The sequence below is a fragment of the Ursus americanus genome, chromosome 6 (assembly GCF_024610735.1).
Source record: "Ursus americanus isolate L20-20 chromosome 6, mUrsAme1.1.p, whole genome shotgun sequence".
Taxonomy (NCBI): domain Eukaryota; kingdom Metazoa; phylum Chordata; class Mammalia; order Carnivora; family Ursidae; genus Ursus; species Ursus americanus.
Window position 1 is genome coordinate 14,951,674 of NC_142132.1, and position 21,097 is coordinate 14,972,770.

At 34.6% G+C, this 21,097-nt stretch overlaps 1 protein-coding gene across 4 annotated transcripts in view; it reads right to left on the reverse strand.

Moving 5' to 3' along the window:
• Positions 1–21,097, reverse strand: part of ATRNL1 (attractin like 1) — a 747,087-nt gene that overhangs the window by 243,011 nt on the left and 482,979 nt on the right. The window contains exon 28 of one of the 4 annotated variants that reach the window (XM_087862670.1): positions 15,828–16,735. The exons of the other annotated variants lie outside the window; for them this stretch is intronic. Coding sequence (XP_087718796.1) covers positions 16,673–16,735 — 63 coding nt within the window. The 3' untranslated portion in view covers positions 15,828–16,672. Of the gene's footprint in view, positions 1–15,827; positions 16,736–21,097 lie in introns of those variants that run through there. 4 annotated transcript variants of the gene reach the window in all.

The window sequence follows — 21,097 nt, forward strand, 5'->3', positions numbered from 1 at the left end:
TTAATTTACTAAAGAAGTATTTTTTTTCTCCCTGATTCTGGGAATCAATACAAAGCTCAAGATTCATTTTTGAACCACAATATGCTAGCTTCTAGGTTAAGAAATTCTAAATGCAACATAATCCAGTTAGCTTTTACATTTAGTGTATAAGAGGATCATGCTGAACATTTAAAAGCAGTTTGTGACAATAATTTTAAAGTTCTTGAAGAGGTACTTAAATCTTCCTGGAGATATAAGTGACTCAAACACTGGCATTTTCCTCTTAATCGATATTATAAAATTTTTTTTAAGGAAAATGTGATTATTTTGCTATTAGCAAATGGAGTCATTTTTGGTTCAATATTGAGAAACTCTAAAAATGGTTTTTCTGTAAAATGTTTAATTGTGAATAATATATCTGCTAATTACAATTTTCTAAAGTCTATTGAAAGATACCTACTTTGTTCATGGACTAATCCATATGATAGATTAATATGCAGTTATTTGTTTTTAATCTTTTGTGAAAGGAGGTAGGATATAAATATTTTTAAAACTAATTTCAATCACTTGAATTTTTAAATGTGAAGGGGAGTTAGATGCAGCATAAATTACTCATGATTGATATAAATTGCCTTTCTTATGCACCTGGAATGGTATGTTAAACCATAAAAATTGAATTGTAAGAAAACTCAGTGGTCACAGCAGACTCATTGAAATAACTCATTCTCAGAGTTGGAAGGAATCCTAGAGGTTACTCAGTCCAATGTTCCCAAGTGCTTTGAATTTTCTGACAAATGGTCATCTAGCAACCTCAGATATATCTAGAAAAGAATCACTTTTTATCAAGGCAGTTTTTTTCCCCCAAAAGGTTTTAACACAGTTGGAATTCAATATACTGAACAAAAACTTACATTCTTGAGATCTTTTTGGATCATTAAAGTTAAACAGGATACTTTTAATCTCATTAAAATTCCTTTAAATATATATTATATATTTGAAACTTTTCTTATATGTTCAAATTAAGCAATTCTAATATTTTAAATTTTGCATTCATTATTCATGCAACAAACATTTATGGAATACTTCAGTGTTCTGGGAAGAAGGCCAGACACTGCCATTTAAAAGAGATGAAATACAGTCCTGTCCTCAAGGAGTTTACTCATAATTCCATAAAAAGGACAAAACTGCTTCTCGTTTAACATGATTTTCAGCATTTCGTTTTTCAATGTTCCTCTTAAAATGCAAAATGAACACATATTTTAGATGTGATCTGACTAGTGTAGAATATGGTAGAAGTATTTCTCTTAATGTATTACACATTCACATGCACTTTAAAATCATTTTTTATTTTTTATTTTTAGAACTACTCTGCTGTTGGACACAATCAACAATTCCAGGTCTTTCTCACATGAACTTCGATCAAAACAAGTGTTCCTACTTAACACTTCTACAATTGAGTTTTTTAATCTAAATTCAGAACTTTACATTGTGTTTTTCATGTTTTAGTGTTGTTGTTATTGCTTTTAACCTATTTTTCCTTGAGTGCAGAATTGTCTTTGATATTTTGAACTTCAACTAATGTAACTAACAGCTACCCCATATTATTGTTTGTGTTGAGCCTCTGCTCCACTCTCTCTGACCAGGTCAGCAAGATTTGATGACAAAGAGAACTATTAAAACAGTGAGTTGCCTTACTTGCTACTAAGGTAAATCATAAAAGCCACCAAGAGAAAGACTTTTGCTTTTTATGTTGTAGGGTTTCCTCCTTATAGTGATGTCAAAAGACAGAACAGATAAAGTGTATGGATTTAGAAAAATCTGGTTTATTTTCATTGGCCATATCCAAATATCCACTCTGGGAGAAAATAGGTATTTGATACCTAAGAAGCAGCATAGATGGTATATGCTCTCTTTTATTTTCAAACTGTGTGAAATGAACCCCTGCCCACTGCAAAAATTTATCCAAAACATCCCCTCCCTGACCTTCCCCTAAAGCACAGCTTTTTGGATCATATGTTGTTGAATCTTAATTTTCGTACTTTGTATACACATCATATGAGAAGTGGGTCCCAAAAGTGGGGCAACTGGGAGAGGTCCTTGCCTACTTCAGTCTTAGCCAGTCCCTCATCAAGGATGACTAAACAGTTTTCTTGGCTCAAATGACCAGCTTATGGTCCAAGAACGTTCCCAAGAACCCGATTACTTCTTCCTATGTATCTTATCTGCTTCACCTATCAACTGGTACCCATCTTCCAGAATTTATTGGCTTATGGCATTTTCCTACTAATAAAATTTATTTAACCACATAATTGTTCTCCCTATACCAAATATATTTTAACTCTCACCAAATATATTCTATATACTTAATAATATACAGATTCTCTTTATTACAATATTTCCTTCTACCAATTTGTCCATAAGTCTCTAAATTTTATAATCAAGCTATCTATTTCCTGGTTGACAAAAATGTTAAATTGATCAGGGAAAAGAAATGAACTCTTATTACCTTATTAGGAGCGCTTTCCCTAAAAGTGGATACTTACCTAGCATTTGAGAATGAATCTATTCAGCTGGTGGGGTCTCTGATAAGGTTTCCAAAAGTAGCCCTTTCCTATCTACTTGGGATTCTGAACAAGTTGAAAAATAGAAAGTAAAAATAAAAGGCATAAAATCATCTTTAGTAATCATGCTGCTTACTTCACCTTCCTTTACAAATTAAGTAAGTCACTCTGTTTCCTTAAGGGCAGAACAAGTATTGAGGGAACCTAACAAACAAGGACACAGATCATTGGGCTTCAGCTAGGGCCAAAGCCTTCAGGTGCAACTTATTATTCAGTGTGCCTCTTCTGAGCAGATAGGTTGAGGCAATGATTTAACTATATGGACAAGAAAAGCCTTTAGAAATTGGTGGGCAGAAGAATATTTGCTGTTACTACACTACAAAGAAGTCCAGTCCCATGTACATATTATAGAACCTGGGTGAGCTTTAAATGGTTAACGTTAGGCCGAGGGAGTCAGCACTTGGTATTTTGCCTGGAATTCTATCCTGTACTTCTTTCCTAACCATTTCACTTAAAGTGTCAGCCACTGCCTCACACACACACACACACACAGGGCCACTACCGCTCATCCCGGCTTTGTTTTTCTCCATTGCATTCTCTACCATCTATCATGCTACGTCTTTGCTTATTATTTGTTTATAGATTGTCTCCCCATTGAGAGTATAATAGGGTTTTATCCATGTAAAAATCTCAGCATCAAAAAGTATTTGGTACCTTGCAGATGTTCACTAAATATTTGTTGAATTAAAGAATTAATTGAGGATGAATCTTAGAATCATGTGGTATGAATACATGCTCAAGGTCACTCTTCACCATGTGGCCTTAGGTTGTCTCTACTAACATATGAGAGACAAAGTTTTCCTCAGGAGCAATGCCATAACGATGCGCTGTGGCGAGAGTCACAGTGAAACAGGATGGACATGCCTGTTCATGTCTGCTTAGCATGGGTGCTACCTGCCCAAACAGGCACTCTCAACGTATTACTGAGGGGGATGGAAACGAAGAGGTTTTGAATAGACAGTCTGGAGAAAAAAAGGCATTAGAATAAGGTGCTCGGGGCTGATACCATTACAAATCTCTAAACTTTGCAAGAAGGCAACACTGTCTAAGGGATAAGTACTCATAAGACCGAAGTTAACATTTTGCTTAAAGATTTCTCACGTTTAAACTCACAGGTCATGGATTTTGGACAACTTGCAGAAACCCTTTTAATTCAGATACCGCTGAGTCTCTGTTATGGTTTTTCACAACACTAAGACCTAGGTTTGGGCAACACAATTTTGCTTGAGATAATGCCAGTAGAGTCTAAAGATTGGCCTCTTCTCTAAATTTGGTAACGGTGGGGCCAGCGCTATGAAAATGTTCTGTGTGTTAGTTAAGGATTTGTATTCTTCAAAAATAAGGCCTATGAAAGACCAGCTACTGAACTAATACAACTGAAAGGAACTTTCATGCATCCTGGTGAGAAACAGACAATTCCAACTCTACATGTGAATGGAGAATGCTCCTGGCAAAGACTACACAGAATAAGTAATATTGAAGGATAGTTTTTGGAATTTATTTGAAGAATTTTTAACTCACAAAGGCAAAATAATTTTACTTTGGACTTTACTTATGATTTTAACTTGAAAACAAATATTATCTTTCAAACTTTAATAATTTCCCCCTTGAAATTTGATAAAGCCAGGTGACTACTCTATTTAGGGCATTTCTACCTTGTTGAAATTTTATTATTGATGTATCTTTATGCATTTTAGTATTTAATGCAATTAGCATTTAATTTAGCATTTAGTATTTAATGAGTTATACATGGTCATATAACTAGTCAGACATAATCTGAGACTAGATTGCAGATAAATTTCCAGAGGTATCATGAACTTGATTTGATATATGTACTGTTCCAACCCATTTCAGAGCTTTCTGGGTATGAAATCGAAACTGACCACCATGGGTGCCAGGAGAATACCCAGAGAAGCAGTGACTGGAATTGGCACACTTCCTCCTGAAAGTGGGCACAGAGCTGTCCTGACAAATTGCTGATTTATTCCCCAGGGTGTATAACCACTTCCAAGGCTGACCATAGCAGGTGGAGTGACTTATTCTGTTGATGAATGGGGGTATGTTCAACTTAGGTCTGTTTCTCTTCCTCTTAGAGGCTAATCTGCCTACAGATGATGTGAATTATACTCTGATCCTTCATCTCATAACTTCTTATCTGGGAAGATCCCCACAAGGTGACCATGCCCTAGTCTAGTATTATTCATGACAGGTGACTAAATTTGAATTTCAGAATTTGAAAACTCATTAGGTTTATATACCCAAAGCCATTTAATTGTTCAGCTCACATTTGCTTAGAATTCAGATAGAGAAGAGAGTGCTAATAATTGGTCCCTACCCCCTAGAAAGCACGAATAATAACTATATTGTTACCCAAGTGTCCATTTCTCTATCTACTTCAAAAGAATTTCTGATATTGTTAAATCCCTTGAAGTCGAGATATATCATATCTGTAGACTATCCTTGCTGTATCAGCCAAGTTATCCTAACAAAAAAGAAACACAGTTCAGTTTTGAAGTCTTGACTGACTGGCAGCTGTGGACTTTCTAGCACCATTGCTTTTACTTACTAAGTAAATGAATAAATAAATGACAATTAGGATACCTTATTTTAGCATCTCTTTCCTTTTGATTGAACATACTTTTCTTTAAACATTTTGATATGTACCTTGTTAAAATGTATAATACGTATATGCCTACCTCCTGTATTCATTTTCCTTACTGTTATATACTCTAAAATGACATGATCAATTTTCTTTTCCTTAGGACTTCTATACCCCCAACATCGTTGGTAGTTTCTTTCACTATTCTGTCTACCTTCTAAGAGTTGAAGCTGTCAGCAGAGCAACTCAAGAATTGATCACATCTTCAGCTTTCTGTGGAATGTGCCTTTTAGCAGATGTCCAGACAGTTTCTATTCTCCTACAATTACTCTATCTTGATACAGTGCCAGTTTTGTAATCTGTCTTGGGACAAAGACAATTTATCACAGGTCATGCAATTATGACTACACACACTTTCAGCTCAAGGGATATATTTTGGAATTAATTCAAGTGTAGTACTCATTAGAACCACCATCTGTAAAATGTAAAAATCTCATTCATGTACCCTTTCCATTAACTACCCCTTTTATTAATACTATCTTGGCTCACAAACACCAATCCTCCAGCTCAGATCTATACCATGACCAAAATAAATAACTAACTGATGAACTACATGTTTTAAAGCTTCTAAATTTCACCCAAGTCTTTGCTTTCAATGATATTTTATCTTTTCTCTTAATATTGGATGAGTGACTTCCTTTAGTGAAAAATGCTATATATTATACTCAATCATTAGAAAACTGAGAGTCCTGCACAATGCAAGATAATTTGCTAAGGCTGTAGAGACTATCAAGACATAAGACAGAGTGCTTTTCTTCCAGATTTGTATTATCTTTAGGAGACTGAGATTTAAATAATGAAATGTTAACTTAAAATAGAAGATTTTAATGATAAAACAAATAAGAAATGTAAATGTGTGATCACTTGTTAAGTGAGTGGCATAAACAAATGCCATGATCTCAGAAAAAGACAATTTCCATGGACTGGACTGGTACTAAGGGTTTCAAGAAGTCTGTGAAGCAAAGCTGATGCTTAAAGGAACCGCTGAATTTGATGAACCATATTATGATAATTAAACAATAATTTGGGTCTGAATAATTCTTTCATTTCACAATTATGTTTTATAGGAATAAACAGAGCCCTTTATTTCTCTTCTTCATACTACAAATTCCTGCATATCATTCCTTCTCATTTGTCAAACACTATACCTGTTTCTCTTTCCTGCTTTCTTTCTCTTGGAATCACTCGAACTATGTCAACTCTGAATTTCACAGATCTTTTTCTACCCTGCCTTTTCTACTCCTTTTTAGTTACATTTAACCACAGGAAATAAGTTTTTGCCTTTCAAACACATCGGGATAAGTCTGTGATACCAAGATTTGAAAAACATAACTACATTTGCTTCAATCATTTCTGTGACATAAGCATTGCTCAGCAGACACTGTAGTAGATAGTAGTTGGATAAGCATGGTACCCAAGTGTATCACGTGCCCACAAATACCAAAAGAATTCTAACACTGATTTGAATGTTTTAGGCTTTGTTAATTAAGAAATCACCTTATATTCATCAACAGTTTGAAGGCCAAGGTCAAAAGTCAAAGAAATATATAGATTATTAGAGAGTAAATGAATTTTTATAAATACTATTAAAATACACCTGAAAATTTAATTGGTCTCTGCTACTTTTCAAACAACTCTTCTAGAGAAGAGTTTTTATCAGTAATAAAAGTAAAAAAAATATATATATAGCATAAATCATTACTCAATCCACTGAACGCCATAGTTTTCGATAAAACACATGCACGTTTCCTTTCTAAGAATCCTAAGTTAAAAATTGTAATTTATTTTCCCAAATCATTGCCTACTTGCTTCAAAAAAAGTGAGATGAATAAGCAAATGTTATTCCAATTTAAATGTTCTATTGACCTCAAAACAAAAAAAGAGAGACCAACACCATATATTAATTCAAGTTAGAAGTTACTGTAAGCTCATCAGTCTAAGTAATATATACCACAGACATTAGAAAATACACAGAGCCAATAAGAGTTTAAATGTTGCCCTTTAGCAATTCTCTTGCTAACATTTCAGCTTGAACTTACAATAACATTTATGATAATTTACTGTATACTGCTGACTTAAAACATTTAATTGGAAATGATGCAAACATACCTTCAGAGAATAATGTATCAGATTTGGCAAGATTTTCTTTAGTGCAAACAAAAAGAGAGGAAGAACGAGTCTAATGTCATTGGAAACGATGCCCTCTTTCCATAAAAAGATCTCTTAACCCTTTCAAATAGTATTAAAAAGTGAACAAGAGTTTATGAATTTTCAAATGTATATTATTATCTACTGATATGTCTTTTTATTAAAACAATAATTCCCTTGAGGAATATTACACTTTGAAAATAACTGTGTCATCACAAGAACCTTGCGATGCCAGGCTCCAATTTCCTTAGGTAACACTAAGTCACAGAGCATATCTAGGATTTGCTAAAAGGGCACAAAACAACTCTAGTTCAGAGATCTACTTCTATTCTCCTTGTCTCTCTCTCTACTGCAATAGTGACAACCCTGATCTACACAAAATTGGAAGCTAGAGAACCATCAGCAAATTGGTAAAGAGTGTTCTCAGTTCCACCCTGTAATTCCTGACATCTTTAGAAATCATACTTATCCTCCCAAATGTTTATGTCCTTCCCCAATATTATTACAGCAGGATGAATGATGACTTTTATCTCAATTTTATTAAATATGTAATTAAAATAATTTGAAAGGAAGAGATTCATAAGATAAACTGATAACAAGAAAACATCAAAAAATATTTTTAACTAATTAGCAAAGATTAACGAAGAACTTCAGTAACTGTATTAAAAGAATACAATTGGGGCGCCTGGGTGGCTCAGTCGTTAAGCGTCTGCCTTCAGCTCAGGGCGTGATCCCGGTGTTCTGGGATTGAGCCCCACATCAGGCTCCTCTGCTGGGAGCCTGCTTCTTTCTCTCCCACTCCCCCTGCTTGTGTTCCCTCTCTTGCTGGCTGTCTCTCTCTCTGTCAAATAAATAAATAAAATCTTAAAAAAAAAAAGAATACAATTGGTTGGCTTTTTTGGAAAGTCACTTGCTAATAGATACCAAGAACATCAAAAGTGCACTTATCATTTGACTCTGTAATTTGACTTTCTGACTCCCTGTTAATGAAATAATCAGAGACATGAGCAAGATTTACAAATTCCTGTCAAAGAGCAACATTTATAAATTCCTGCCAAAGTATAATTTATAATAATGAAAAATTGGAGACAATTTGGTTAAACTGGAATATGAAAAAAAATAAAATATACAACGATTAAAATTATATTTTCAAAGAATTTTTAATGATATTAGAAAATGTCAAGGATATAATTATATGAAAAACCAGGATAACATATATACACACATATACAAAATCATACATAAAATTATGTACGATAAAAAAAAGATTTGAAATGTTTACTTTGGGTTTGGGGATGAAGGAATGGGGGAGGACCAATATAATTAATCTCCTATTTCGCATGAAGTACAAAAGAAAAAATCACTGTTAAGTACGATCCCACTTATACATCTATATCATCTATACCTACATCTTTATGCCTGGGAGGAAATACAAGAAAATTTTATTTTTAGAACATGAATTTTAATTCATTTAAATTTATATTTTCCCCAACTTTTCCATAGAAGTTTCTATAAGAAAGAAAGGAGAATATTCATCATTCTTTTGAAGACTCTGAATTGTTGAAACTGCTACCATAAGAATGTAGGACTTGAAAAACAAAGCCAATAAAGTAAAAAAGTAATAACTTTTGGTATTTTCAAAAGCTGGTGTATTTGTGCCTATTATTTATAATACATATTATATAATATTACAGGATAAAAGTGGCAAGGATTAGTATTTGCCTGAGATAAAAGTACTAATGAAAGAAATTCTAGGAGAAATTCTTCATGTACTATAACTGGTACTACATATACTTTTTTTTTTTTTTTTTGAGAAAGAGAGAGAGACCAGGGGGAAGGGGTGGTGCAGAAGGAGAGGAAGAGAATCTTAAGCAAGCTCCACACCCATCATGGAGACTGAGACAGGCCTCCATCTCAGGACCCTGGGATCATGACCTGAGCTGAGATCAAGAGTCGGACGCTCAACCAACTGAGCCACCCAGGAGCCCAGGTACTATATATACTATTAATAAAATGTAGGAAACTTCCAAGGAGTTACTGGAAAAATAAGTGAATACAGCATTAGAAGAATCTGTCATTAAATGGAAATATAATTGTTGATATTGGAACTAGAGAAGCAGTTATCTGTTTCAGACCATTGAAATAGCTCAGAGGACAATTTAATGATCTGATTATGTGTAGTTATTCTCATCAGAAATGATCTAGGTAATACAAGTTCCATTGATCCAAAACTGCATGGCAATATGACTGATTTTAAATTGGCATATTTAGGAGCGCCTGGGAGGCTCAGTGGGTTAAGCGGCTACCTTTGGCTCAGATCATGATCTTAGGGTCCTGGGATTGAGCCCCACATCAAGCTCCTTACTCAGTAGGGAGACTGCTTGTCTCTCTCCCTCTGCTGCTGCTCCCCTTGCTTGTGCGCTCCCTCTCTCTGTCAAACAAATAATAAAATATTTAAAAAATAAAATGAATTGGCATATGTAACTCTTTAGACTTGAAAATTAGATTAGATTAAGATTAGGAATACTATGACAAAGTTTGCCATCTGGTGGTTAGTGGGATACAAATCAGATGTCTTCACTTAATGTTTCTATGTCAGAATTTTGAACTGGGCCTACAATGTGAAGACAATTTTGGTACTAAATACCTTCATGGATAAATTAAAGTCATGGCAGAGAAAAGTCGATTGATTTGGCCAGATAACAGCTGTGTGTAGGCTGAATAATGGTCCCCAAAGGTATTCAGGTCCTAATCCCTGAAACCTCCGAAAGCTATTTTATATGGCAAAAGGGATTCTGCAGATGTGATTCAATCAAGGATTTTGAGATGGGGATATTATCCTGAATTAACCAGAAGGACCCTAAATGTAATCACGGTTTTTATAAGAGGGAAGCAGAGAAAGATTTGACTACAGAAGAAGTGAAGGCAAGGAAACTTCTATTTTTTTTTTAAAGATTTTATTAATTTGTCAGAGAGAGCACAAGCGGGGAGAGCTGCAGGAAGAGGGAGAAGCTGGCTCCCCACTGAACAAGTGGTGCGGAACTCCATCCTAGGACCCTGGGATCCTGACCTGAGCCAAAGGCAGCCACTTAACCTAACCAACTGAGCCACCCAGGAGCCCCAGCAAGGAAACTTCTAAAACAAGAGGAGACTCTGCAGGCTTTGAAGATGGAAGAAAGGGCCAGGAGCCAAGGAATGTAGCTTTAAAAGCTAAAAAAGGCAGGAAACGGGCTTTTCTCATAGAGTCTTTGGAGGGGGTATGCCCTGACACCTTGATTTTGGCACAGTAAAGTGGATTTCAGAATTTTGAATTTCAGAATTGTACGGGGATAAGTGTGTATTGTTTTCAGCAGAGTTGTGATAACTTGTTACCGTATTCATAGAAAATTAATATAATAGCTAAGTGGAAGAAGGCCTGAGCCTGGAGCGATACAAGTACATTACGAAGAGGTGTGGAAAATTAACACTTGGCACTGACTAACCCTAAATATGACCATGTTTGTCAATAAACTGCATTATTACTCAAACTAATTTTTTCCAGCCTGGAAAATTTGTCAAAATTATTCCGAAAGAAACCAAACGGAATGCACACACAAACTCTTTTCTGTCATAATCCCTGTGACCTGACTAGGTAATTTAGAAGAATAGAAGAATGAATGTATTTTACTCTACAGGTGTTTTTAGGCTGCATGGCAGAAATCTTAAAGTGTGCACACATTTCACTAACCAACTAATATGATATAAAATATTTAAAATGTTAAATATTAACCAAGCAAGGAGCTAGCCTGTGGTGAAGGACAGATTTAGAGTAAAATGAAGCTTGAGATAAAATTCAATAAATTCAACAAAATGAAAAGATAGCACTGATCTGAGAAGTAATATGTAGCATATTCCTTTCCTTTATTATTTTTATCAAACCCTTGATTTTAACCAATCCTGTTTTCTGGGAAGTAAAGAAGAAAATTTCTACTTGTGATACTAAAAATAAAAATGGCTATTAGTATTTGAATGACTGTAATGTGTACTTATGCTTGAAAAAATAGAAGTGTACAGACTTAGTTTTTCAGTTCTTAGGATTCGGAGGGAAACAGTAGGAGAGTGAAGGTCAGAGTGAAGAACAAGGGAAACATAAATGCATATGTTTAAGGTGACTGGTTTAGTTCAATAAGCATTTACTGATTACAGACCAGATTCTGGGGACTGTGCTGGGCAGTAAGAAAAGAAAGACATGACTCTGTCTTTAGAACACATAATTTAAAAATGCCATGAAAGTGAAATCCATACCAGCTATGGTAGCAAAAGAGAAGGGTCATTTAACTCATACTGGGAGTAAGTGAATGGTGGGCTACAAAGGCTTCCAGGCGAATTTTGAAAAAGAAGGTGGTAACTAGGGTTATCAAAGATAGGGGGGTGAAGGAGAGAAGAAAGGAGGGTAAAGAGAGAAAGAAGAAAAATGAGAGTACATTAGGCAGAAAGACTAGAATAGGAAACGTAAAGGCAAAGAATAAAAAATAAAAATAAAATAAAATAAAATAAAAACCATGCAACAGTCAACATTTTTCACTCCTTAGAACATACGGGAAAGCAGTGGAAATGAAGTTAGACAGGCAGGCAAGCCTTTGAAACCCACATCACAAAGTGTTCTATAGGAGATGGGGAATCTAGGTATGGTAGCTTTTGTTTTTTAATTTAAAGTTTTTAGTGCAAGACACAAAAACTTTATTGTTCTTAAGTTATATTGCTTAAAAATGTAGCCTGGCTAATATTTTTCTTAAAAATTAAATAATGAAATGTTTTTTAAAATAGTATATATAACTCATGTATACAACTTGAAGAATAATCATTGTTATGGCTTGAATCAAGTCCCCCCCAACCAAAAAATACATTGAAGTCCTACCCCCAGAACCTCAGAATGTGACCTTATTTGGAAATAGGGTGGTTCCAGGTGTAATCGGTTAAGATGAGGTCGTCTGGGTCCTTAATCCAATATGACTAGTGTCCTTAAAAAAAAAGAAGTATGTAATGCAAAGCGGCAGAGACAAAGGGAAAAGGCCATGTGAGGATGAAGGCGGAGCTCAGCGTGATGCATCTGCAAGCGTGGAAACCACAGGCAGCCAGCACAGCCCCCGAAGCCAGGAGAGATGCATAAACAGACTCTCCCTTACAGCCTTGAAAGGAAGCAGCCCTACCAACGTCTTGATTTTGGACTTACAGCCTCTAGAACTGCGAGACAATAAATTTGTGTTTTTAAGTCACTCAGCTTGCGGTACTTTGCCGAAGCAGCCCTAGAAAACCAAGCTATAGAATAAGCATCCACATACTTAGAATTGCTTAAGGAACAGAATGGTCAGTATCTTTGAGGTTCCTATGTTCCTTTCCTGGATGATATCTCTATCCTTTCAGGTGATACCATATCCTGAATAGTGTATTAATTGTTCTCTTTATTTTAAATAGATTCCCCCATATGTGTGTATTGCTAAACAATAAAATGCTTAGATATAGCTGTTTTTGTTCTTTCCATGCTGCTTATATCCTGCAGATTGCTCTTCCTGCACACTACATGTTCCCCCACTATCTGAAAGTAGAGTGTTCCTACAAAGCCCTTCATAAGCCAAAATGGCCTTAAAGCAAAGAAGCAATTACCATTAATTTAAATGGAAAAAAAAATTTAGCATTCCCAGACCCCAAAATAACCTCTCTTAAGGCTTTTCTGATACCTTAAGACACATCTTGCTAACAGATGCACAAAATAAATCGAGATAAAGCACAGACACTCGCAGACATAGTTCAGAGCTCTGGCAGCCTGATGCTGAGATGCTGAGTGTCTCTCCCAGGGAAGAAGCTGAATGTACTTCCATGGGAAGAAACAGGGCTACTCTCCCAGCTCAGAGTGTACGCAGACCCTACAACGAATGGCTGCAAAACACTAAGTGCTATTTTTGAGTTTCACCTTTTTTTCATAAAAGTGAAAATCTGCTTCAGATTTCTGTTGGTTTGCAAAAACAGGTATTAATGTAAGTTCTTTCATAGAAGCAAAGTGGCATAATGTGAACTTTCAAAAAGTGGGGGATACCTGTGTTATTTTTTTGAGGCCTATTCATGTTGATGTCTCTCTATGTAGGTAATTCTCTTTTTTACTCATACTGTTCATATATGAAAATAGCATAATTTATTTATAAATGGACACCTGTTAGTTCTAGCTTTTGCTATCACAAATAAAACTGCCAAGAGAAGTTTTATACATATCTCCTAGTGCACACGTGCAAGTTTCTTTAGGATATTCACCCACAAATTCATGATGTGTATCTTCAACTTTGCTAAAATATTGTCCTATAATTTCTTCAAATTGAAAGTTTTGGCTTTTTACTTTAAATGAAATTTGATTACCTTTAACCGATCTGAGATTAATCTTTGTGCATGAGCAAGTTGGGCTCCTATTTCCATTTTCCACATGGATAATCAATTGTCCCACCATCATTTATTAAATATTATATTCTTTCCCCACCTATATGCAAATCAAGCCATAAATTAAATTCCCATATATTTCCATACATTCATGCGGGATTTATTTCTGGACTTTCTATTAAATTCCATAAGTGATGTACCTTTAAGCAAGCACCACAGTGAATTTTGATATCTGGAAAGGCAATTCCCCCAAACCTTTTCATCTTTTTCTAGAGTACCCTGCTTTTCTTTTATTTATTTTTTTAAGTTTTATTAAATTTTTAATTTTAAATCTAGTATAGTTAACAGTGTTATATTATTTCAGGTGTACAATGTAGTGATACAAAAATTCTGTGCATTACACAGTGTTCATCACAACAAGTGCACTCTTTAATCCCCATCACCTATTTCACCCATCCCCCTTCCCTTTGGTAATCAGGTTTGTTCTCTCTAGTTAAGAGTCTGTTTGTTGGTTGTCTCTCTTTTTCTCCTTTGTTCGATCATTTTGTTTCTTAAATTCCACATGAGTGAAATAATATTTGTCCTTCTCTGACTGATTTATTTGGCTTAACGCTATACTCTCCAGCTCCATCCATGCTGTTGCAAATAGCAAAATTTCGTTCTTTTTTATGGCTGAATAATATTCCACTGCATATATATATATTAAATCTTCTTTGTATATTCATATGTTGATAAACACTTGGGCTGCTTCCATTATGTATTTATTTATTTAATATCAATTATTTTTAAATATGTCTTGACCTATGTTTATAAGTTAATGTGTACATTACATATACCTACTAGGTTAAAAGCATAATATAATGAACACCCATGAACCCATCACCCAACTCAAGAACTAGACCATTACTAAAACTTCCATCTACCTATGTGCTCTTTTCCTATTTCATTCCCCTGCTTCCCCACTCTAAAGGTAATCACTATTGTAAATAGTTTTGGCTCTTTCTGATGTTTATAAAAATGTCCTCTAGCTATGAATAATACTTTACAATTTGCTTTTTTCACCTAAGCTTATGTTTCTAACATTTATCCATGTTGTTGTATGAGGCTATAGTTTATTTATTTTATCCCCAATGATTTTCACTGACATAGATACTTGCTATTCTGTGTAAATTTTAAGGTTATCTTTTATGTTCTATAAAAACCTTTTTCAATGAAAATTTCATTAAATCTATAGATCACTGTGAGAATTGATACCTTCACTACATAGAATCCTCCTATCCATGAAGATATTTCTCTCCATTTAGTTGGATCTTCATTAAATTTCTCAATACAGTTTTATACAAGTTTATTATTTTATAACTTTATATTTTTCTACATAAAAAATGCACATCTGTTAAAATTGTTCCTAAATAGCTTATATTTTTATTGCTACTATAAATAATATTTTTAAAAAACACAATCACTATTTGTTACTTTTTATATAAATTTTTCTTTTATGTATTTAGTGTACTTCTGGTTACTAACTTTTTAAAGATTTTATTTATTTATTTGACAGAGATAGAGACAGCTAGCGAGAGAGGGAACACAAGCAGGGGGAGTGGGAGAGGAAGAAGCAGGCTCATAGCAGAGGAGCCTGATGTGGGGCCCGATCCCATAACGCTGGGATCACGCCCTGACCCGAAGGCAGACGTGGTTACTAGCTTTTTAATATCTACAATAACTTTTCAATGTATTCATTTACATTTTTAAAAGTTCTTTTTAGATTTTCTACGTAGACAATTATATAGTCTATAAATAATGAAAAGTGCATTTATTTGTGATCTGTATAACTTTTACTTTTTTCTTTTATCTTTCTTTTTTTTTTTTTAAAGATTTTATTTATTTGACAGAGACAGCCAGTGAGAGAGGGAACACAAGCAGAGGGAGTGGGAGACGAAGAAGCAGGCTCCTAGCGGAGGAGCCTGATGTGGGGCTCGATCTCATAATGCCGGGATCACACCCTGAGCTGAAGGCAGACGCTCAACGGCTGCTCCACCCAGGCGCCCCTACTTTTTTCTTGACTAACTGTACTGGCTAAAGGCACCAGTACAATTTTAAATAGAAGTGGAGATAGAGGGTATCCTTTCCCTGTTTACGATTTTAAAAGGTGCGCTTTGTACATTTCTCCACTGAGTTCTATGTTTGCTCAATGTTGGACTTCTATAAATATGTTTTATCAGTTAAAGAAGATTTCTTTGTATTTCTAGTTCACATAGATTATTCTTTTAGTCATGAATGATGTTGAATTTTCTGTATCTACTGTGATGATCATATGACTCTCTTCTATAAATACAATAAACACCAATATTCAGAAGTTGGACAGTGGACAAATAATAAGAAGGATTAATCACAAAGGTGATTAAAGACCAAGACTGCATGAAGTTACAAGTGATAAAGGAAGGGTAAACTCCCAAACAGTAAAAGTGTTCAAATGTAGCAGACATAATCTGCTTCTGATTTTTGTCTTTCACCTTTAACAGACTGTTTGACTTGATCACCGTGATTTTTATTCTTCTTGATACGGTCCTGACCTGTTATCAACAGCATTACATATCTGCTTGATTGAGTTCATGCACCAGTGTTTCTGAACTGAGTTTGGCAAGAGGTTTCCATTTCTTAAGAACTTACTCCATATTTCTCTTTAATTTTATTGGCCCTTTAATGTTCTTGGCGCCAAACTGTTCTTATACTCCTGATAACTTAGAAGTTTAATAGGAAGGACTTGGCTTTCTTCTCCTGATAATATTTTTTCACAAACAGGAAACTAAAATTTCAGTAGGTTGTAGCTGACTACTACTTACAAGATGTCCTTCTCAGCCCATCAACAGCACTGGATGGTCCAAAAGAATTCTCGTTGCCCATGTGATTTAGGACCATTGTAATTCTTCATTAAGAACACAAAACAAAAGAAAAACAAACAAAATGCACAAATGAGACTACAGTTTTGGATTTGCAATTCTATTCACATTGGACAGCTGTGTGATGTTTCTGCTTTTGGCTTTTTGGCAATTTATTTTTAACTTGTCACTTTCTGAGCATACCTCAGTCTACCTATCATGGGAATGCCATTGTTTGATCAATGATTACAGAAAAGCTCCACTCTCTCAATTCATGAACTGCCAATTTTTTTTTTTAAAGATTTTATTTATTTATTTGACAGAGATAGAGACAGCCAGCGAGAGAGGGAACACAAGCAGGGGGAGTGGGAGAGGAAGAAGCAGGCTCATAGCGGAAGAGCCTGATGTGGGGCTCGATCCCATAACGCCGGGATCACGCCCTGAGCCGAAGGCAGACGCTTAACCGCTGTGCCACCCAGGCGCCCCATGAACTGCCAAATTTAATGACTGGCAACCTTAGTGTAGCCCCTAACACTTCTGCCATATAGTAAAAGGTATGGGGATGTTGTTTAAGGAAGTCTTGATTTTTTTTCTTGTTCCTCGCTGTTAGCTATCCTACACAAATTGTGAAAGCCAAAGCACCAGCCTGTGGATGTGCACTGTTGATGGTCTTTTTGACATAACCCCTGGAAAAAGCACTGAACAGAATATTGCTAATAATGATAATTTCTGGATAGTCACTCTTTTTTGCCTTCTTCTGTTGCTTCTGGATACTTAGAAAAGACTACAGCACCTTTCCAATTCTACTGAACTCTATCTGCATGCCATATGCTGAGAAGATTCATCATGCTGAGATGCCTATATGATTTCTCCTGTTGTAAATTTTGGCATGTATTCTGCTTCAAGGGCATTTAGATTCACTAAAATTCATGAAAATCATGGTGATACAAGCCCAGTATTTTACTTGGACATTTTTTTTACTTCATTTTTTCCCTTTTACAATAATTTGATTGTTTTCATCGCATTTGAGTAATTGCTTTAGTATTAAATTGGTAACCTCTACACTCCCCCTCCCTTCTATCTTGTGTAACATTTCTCTTCTCTTCTTTGCTTTTTTTTAAGGGTTACTCTGATAGTCTATTTAAGCTGGGTCCATTTCTCTGACTGTTGTACCACCAAATATACAGAAAATATGGACATATTTTATACATAAAAAGTTAATTCCTATTTCTCTATCACTACAATGAGTTGTTCAACATCAATGTGACAAAGAGCATAAATCAAAATACTCTGTCTGAAAGTTTAAGATCTACTCGGTGTGTTTCAAAAAGGAAAAGTGGGACAATTTAGAGTTCATCAATTATATCACATTAAATTAGCCTCCATCATTGACTTGGCTGGACAGCTTTCATCTATTTTAATTTACAACAAAAAGGACAGCCAAGTACAGGATAGTAGCAATGACGCGGTCAAAGGGAGGCTTTGTCTTCTTAGCTATAAAAAACACTTTGCTTTGGTACCACTAAGATACTATTAAAGACCTCTAAGTCAAAGGAAGAAAAAAAAATCGCATAAAATATGGCATGTCCCATAATATTTACATTTGTATACATTGATTTATAGTGGAATCTTATACCTAACACACTAAAATTTTTAATTTAAAAAATATATGATAATCTCATGTTATAAAGTACAAACTGTGATATACTGTTAACATGGCAGAACACAACCAGTTCTTTACATTTTCACCATTCTATTCCTTCAGAGATACATATTTCTCATATAATAGAAACAATATTTTACATACCTTATTGGGTGAGGTATCAGTCTACCTATGACACCAAACAGGAAGACTAAAACATTTTTATTTTAGTTAACTGGAATTAAGGAAAATGTAAACAATAGCCACGGCTGGTTGTACTGATTTGTCTTGGGGTTCTTGGCTTTGAAGTTGAATATTAAAGGCAGATAAGGAGGTGGACAGGCTCATGTTAAGTGGCCACTCCCAGAGGTAACAAAATAGAATATGGGGTATAGTAAGACATAAATTTATGCATGGTAGAAAATAAGAACATACAGGGAAAAGAGAGTTACGATCCTAGAAAGACTATAAGATGATAAGCTTTTGCATATTTAAAAATAGTATATTGATTTAACAAACATTAGTTGAACATCCTCTTATAAACCTGGTACTGTGCTAGGTGCTGGAGCTACAAAGGTAAATAAGACCCAATTCCTGTCTTTTAGGGAATTTTGAAAAATTCTATTGTGACATTCATTCTTCAACTATTATTGTGTTACTATTAGATAGCTGGATATATTTAGTGAACTACTTTCTTATTTTACGATTTTTCTCACTACCAGCACATTGAATATGTAAGCGTTTTCTTTAATATCATTATTTTTTTGTTGTTTATGTTATAAAAATTATGACATCGTTCTAATATACATCTAGGGTTATCAACACTATGTATATGTATTCTACAGAATGTAGATTAAAATACAAATCACATTTACACTTTGTGATTTTATTTATTTTTATTTTTTTTGTTGGTGTTGGACTTCCTTTCCTTTTTTCTGGCTTACTGAAGTATGACTGACAAATAAAAATTGTATATATTTAAGTGGTATGCTTTGATATATGTATACATTGTAAAATGGTTACCACGATCAAGCTAATTAACATATCTACACCTAATTTGAAGCAACATGGATGAACTTGTAGGGCATTATGCTTATTTCAAACCAGACACAGACAAATATTACATGATCTCACTTACATGTGAAATCTTAAAAAAAAAAAGAAAAAGTCAAAAAGTCAATGTCCTAATAACATAGAGTAGAATGGTGGTTACCAGATGCTGGAGAGGATAAAGGGAAGATATCAGGCAAAGGGCACAAACTTTCAGTTATAAGATGAATAAGTTCTGAAAACCTAATGCATCATGATGGTGACTATAGTTAAAAATAATATATTGTATACTTGAAATTTGGTAAGAGTAGATTTCAAGGGTTCTCACTATAAAAAATGGGTTTTACTTTTTACTGCATGTTACTTTAAGCAAGATATGTTTAATATTTCCTTCCTAATAACTTTATCCAAATTAGTTCCACAGTGTTAGAACAAAGTCTGTATATAATTAATTTTATCTATTCAAAACAAACCTTCATATATTAATACATTTTAATCTTTGTATATATCTATGTATATATCTCTAAGTAATTTATTATAATAAATGCATACATATTTAGAAACATAACCAAACATAAGACAAGTCTGGTTTTATACCATGATATATAGAATAACTAGCACTTGACACTGTCAGAAGTGAGGGTTCAGGTTTGTTGTTGTGTGGCCATGGCAAATCACTAAAACTACCTTTCAGCTTTGGTTTCTTTAGCTGAAAAATGGATATAGAATAGCTACACTACCCACCCAGGAGTTTTTTATGAAGAGCAAATGAGTTAATGGAGTTTCCCAAATTCAAATAATTCCAGCACTGCCTTTGTAAATCTTATCATTTCCTAATGCCACTTGTGCTATTATTTACCTAGACTTTTAACTTAAATCTGCTCACCTTTTTACTAAGCAAATTCACTTCAAAATAAAACCAGCACCAAAATGAGGCTTTCTGCTTGAGATTTCAAAAGATAAAAAGATAACTTACAAATGACCATATAATTCGGTATTTTTTAATTCCAGGTGTTTATGTATCACATAAACTGTGTTAGCCATCACTTAAAATCATATTCCACATCAGTGGTGGTCTGGTTTCCATATTTTGGGAAACACTCAGCTAATATATTTCAAGAATTTAGATTATAAGCACTATACAAATCTGAGACATTATCATTATTAAGTGGTCACTCAACTGTATGATATTCATAAAAATATACAATCAGTCCTACTACTAGAGTTCCATAAAACTTAATTCTTTGTATTACACAACCGAATATAACTATTAGGGTGTTAAATATGATGAGGAAGAAGAAAATAAATAAATTCAATGTGTATTACTAATAAATATGCTATCTGTTTAACAGATGCATGTCATTTATCAGGGTTCTGAGAGAATGAACCTTAGCTTAGGATAGGTTGACTTCAATGGAAAGCAAGGGAGAGTTGAGCGCTACACACCAGCCAAGTTAAATTGGGGAGAGATTACTGAGAGAAGATAGAGTAGTGATGGAACATGCATCTTCTTCAACTACCTTAAAATTTTTCATTCGACCTGATCCTTGGCCACCACAGGATGAGTGAGTAGTGTGTGTGTGTGTGTGTGTGTGTGTGTGAGCACATGCGTGCAGACTGTGGGATTGGGCGTGATGACAGGGGTGGAAGTGAGAAATTAGAAAGTGATATCTAGGAAAGAAAAATGGCAAATGGAAGAAAGAGGCAGATCAGAAAC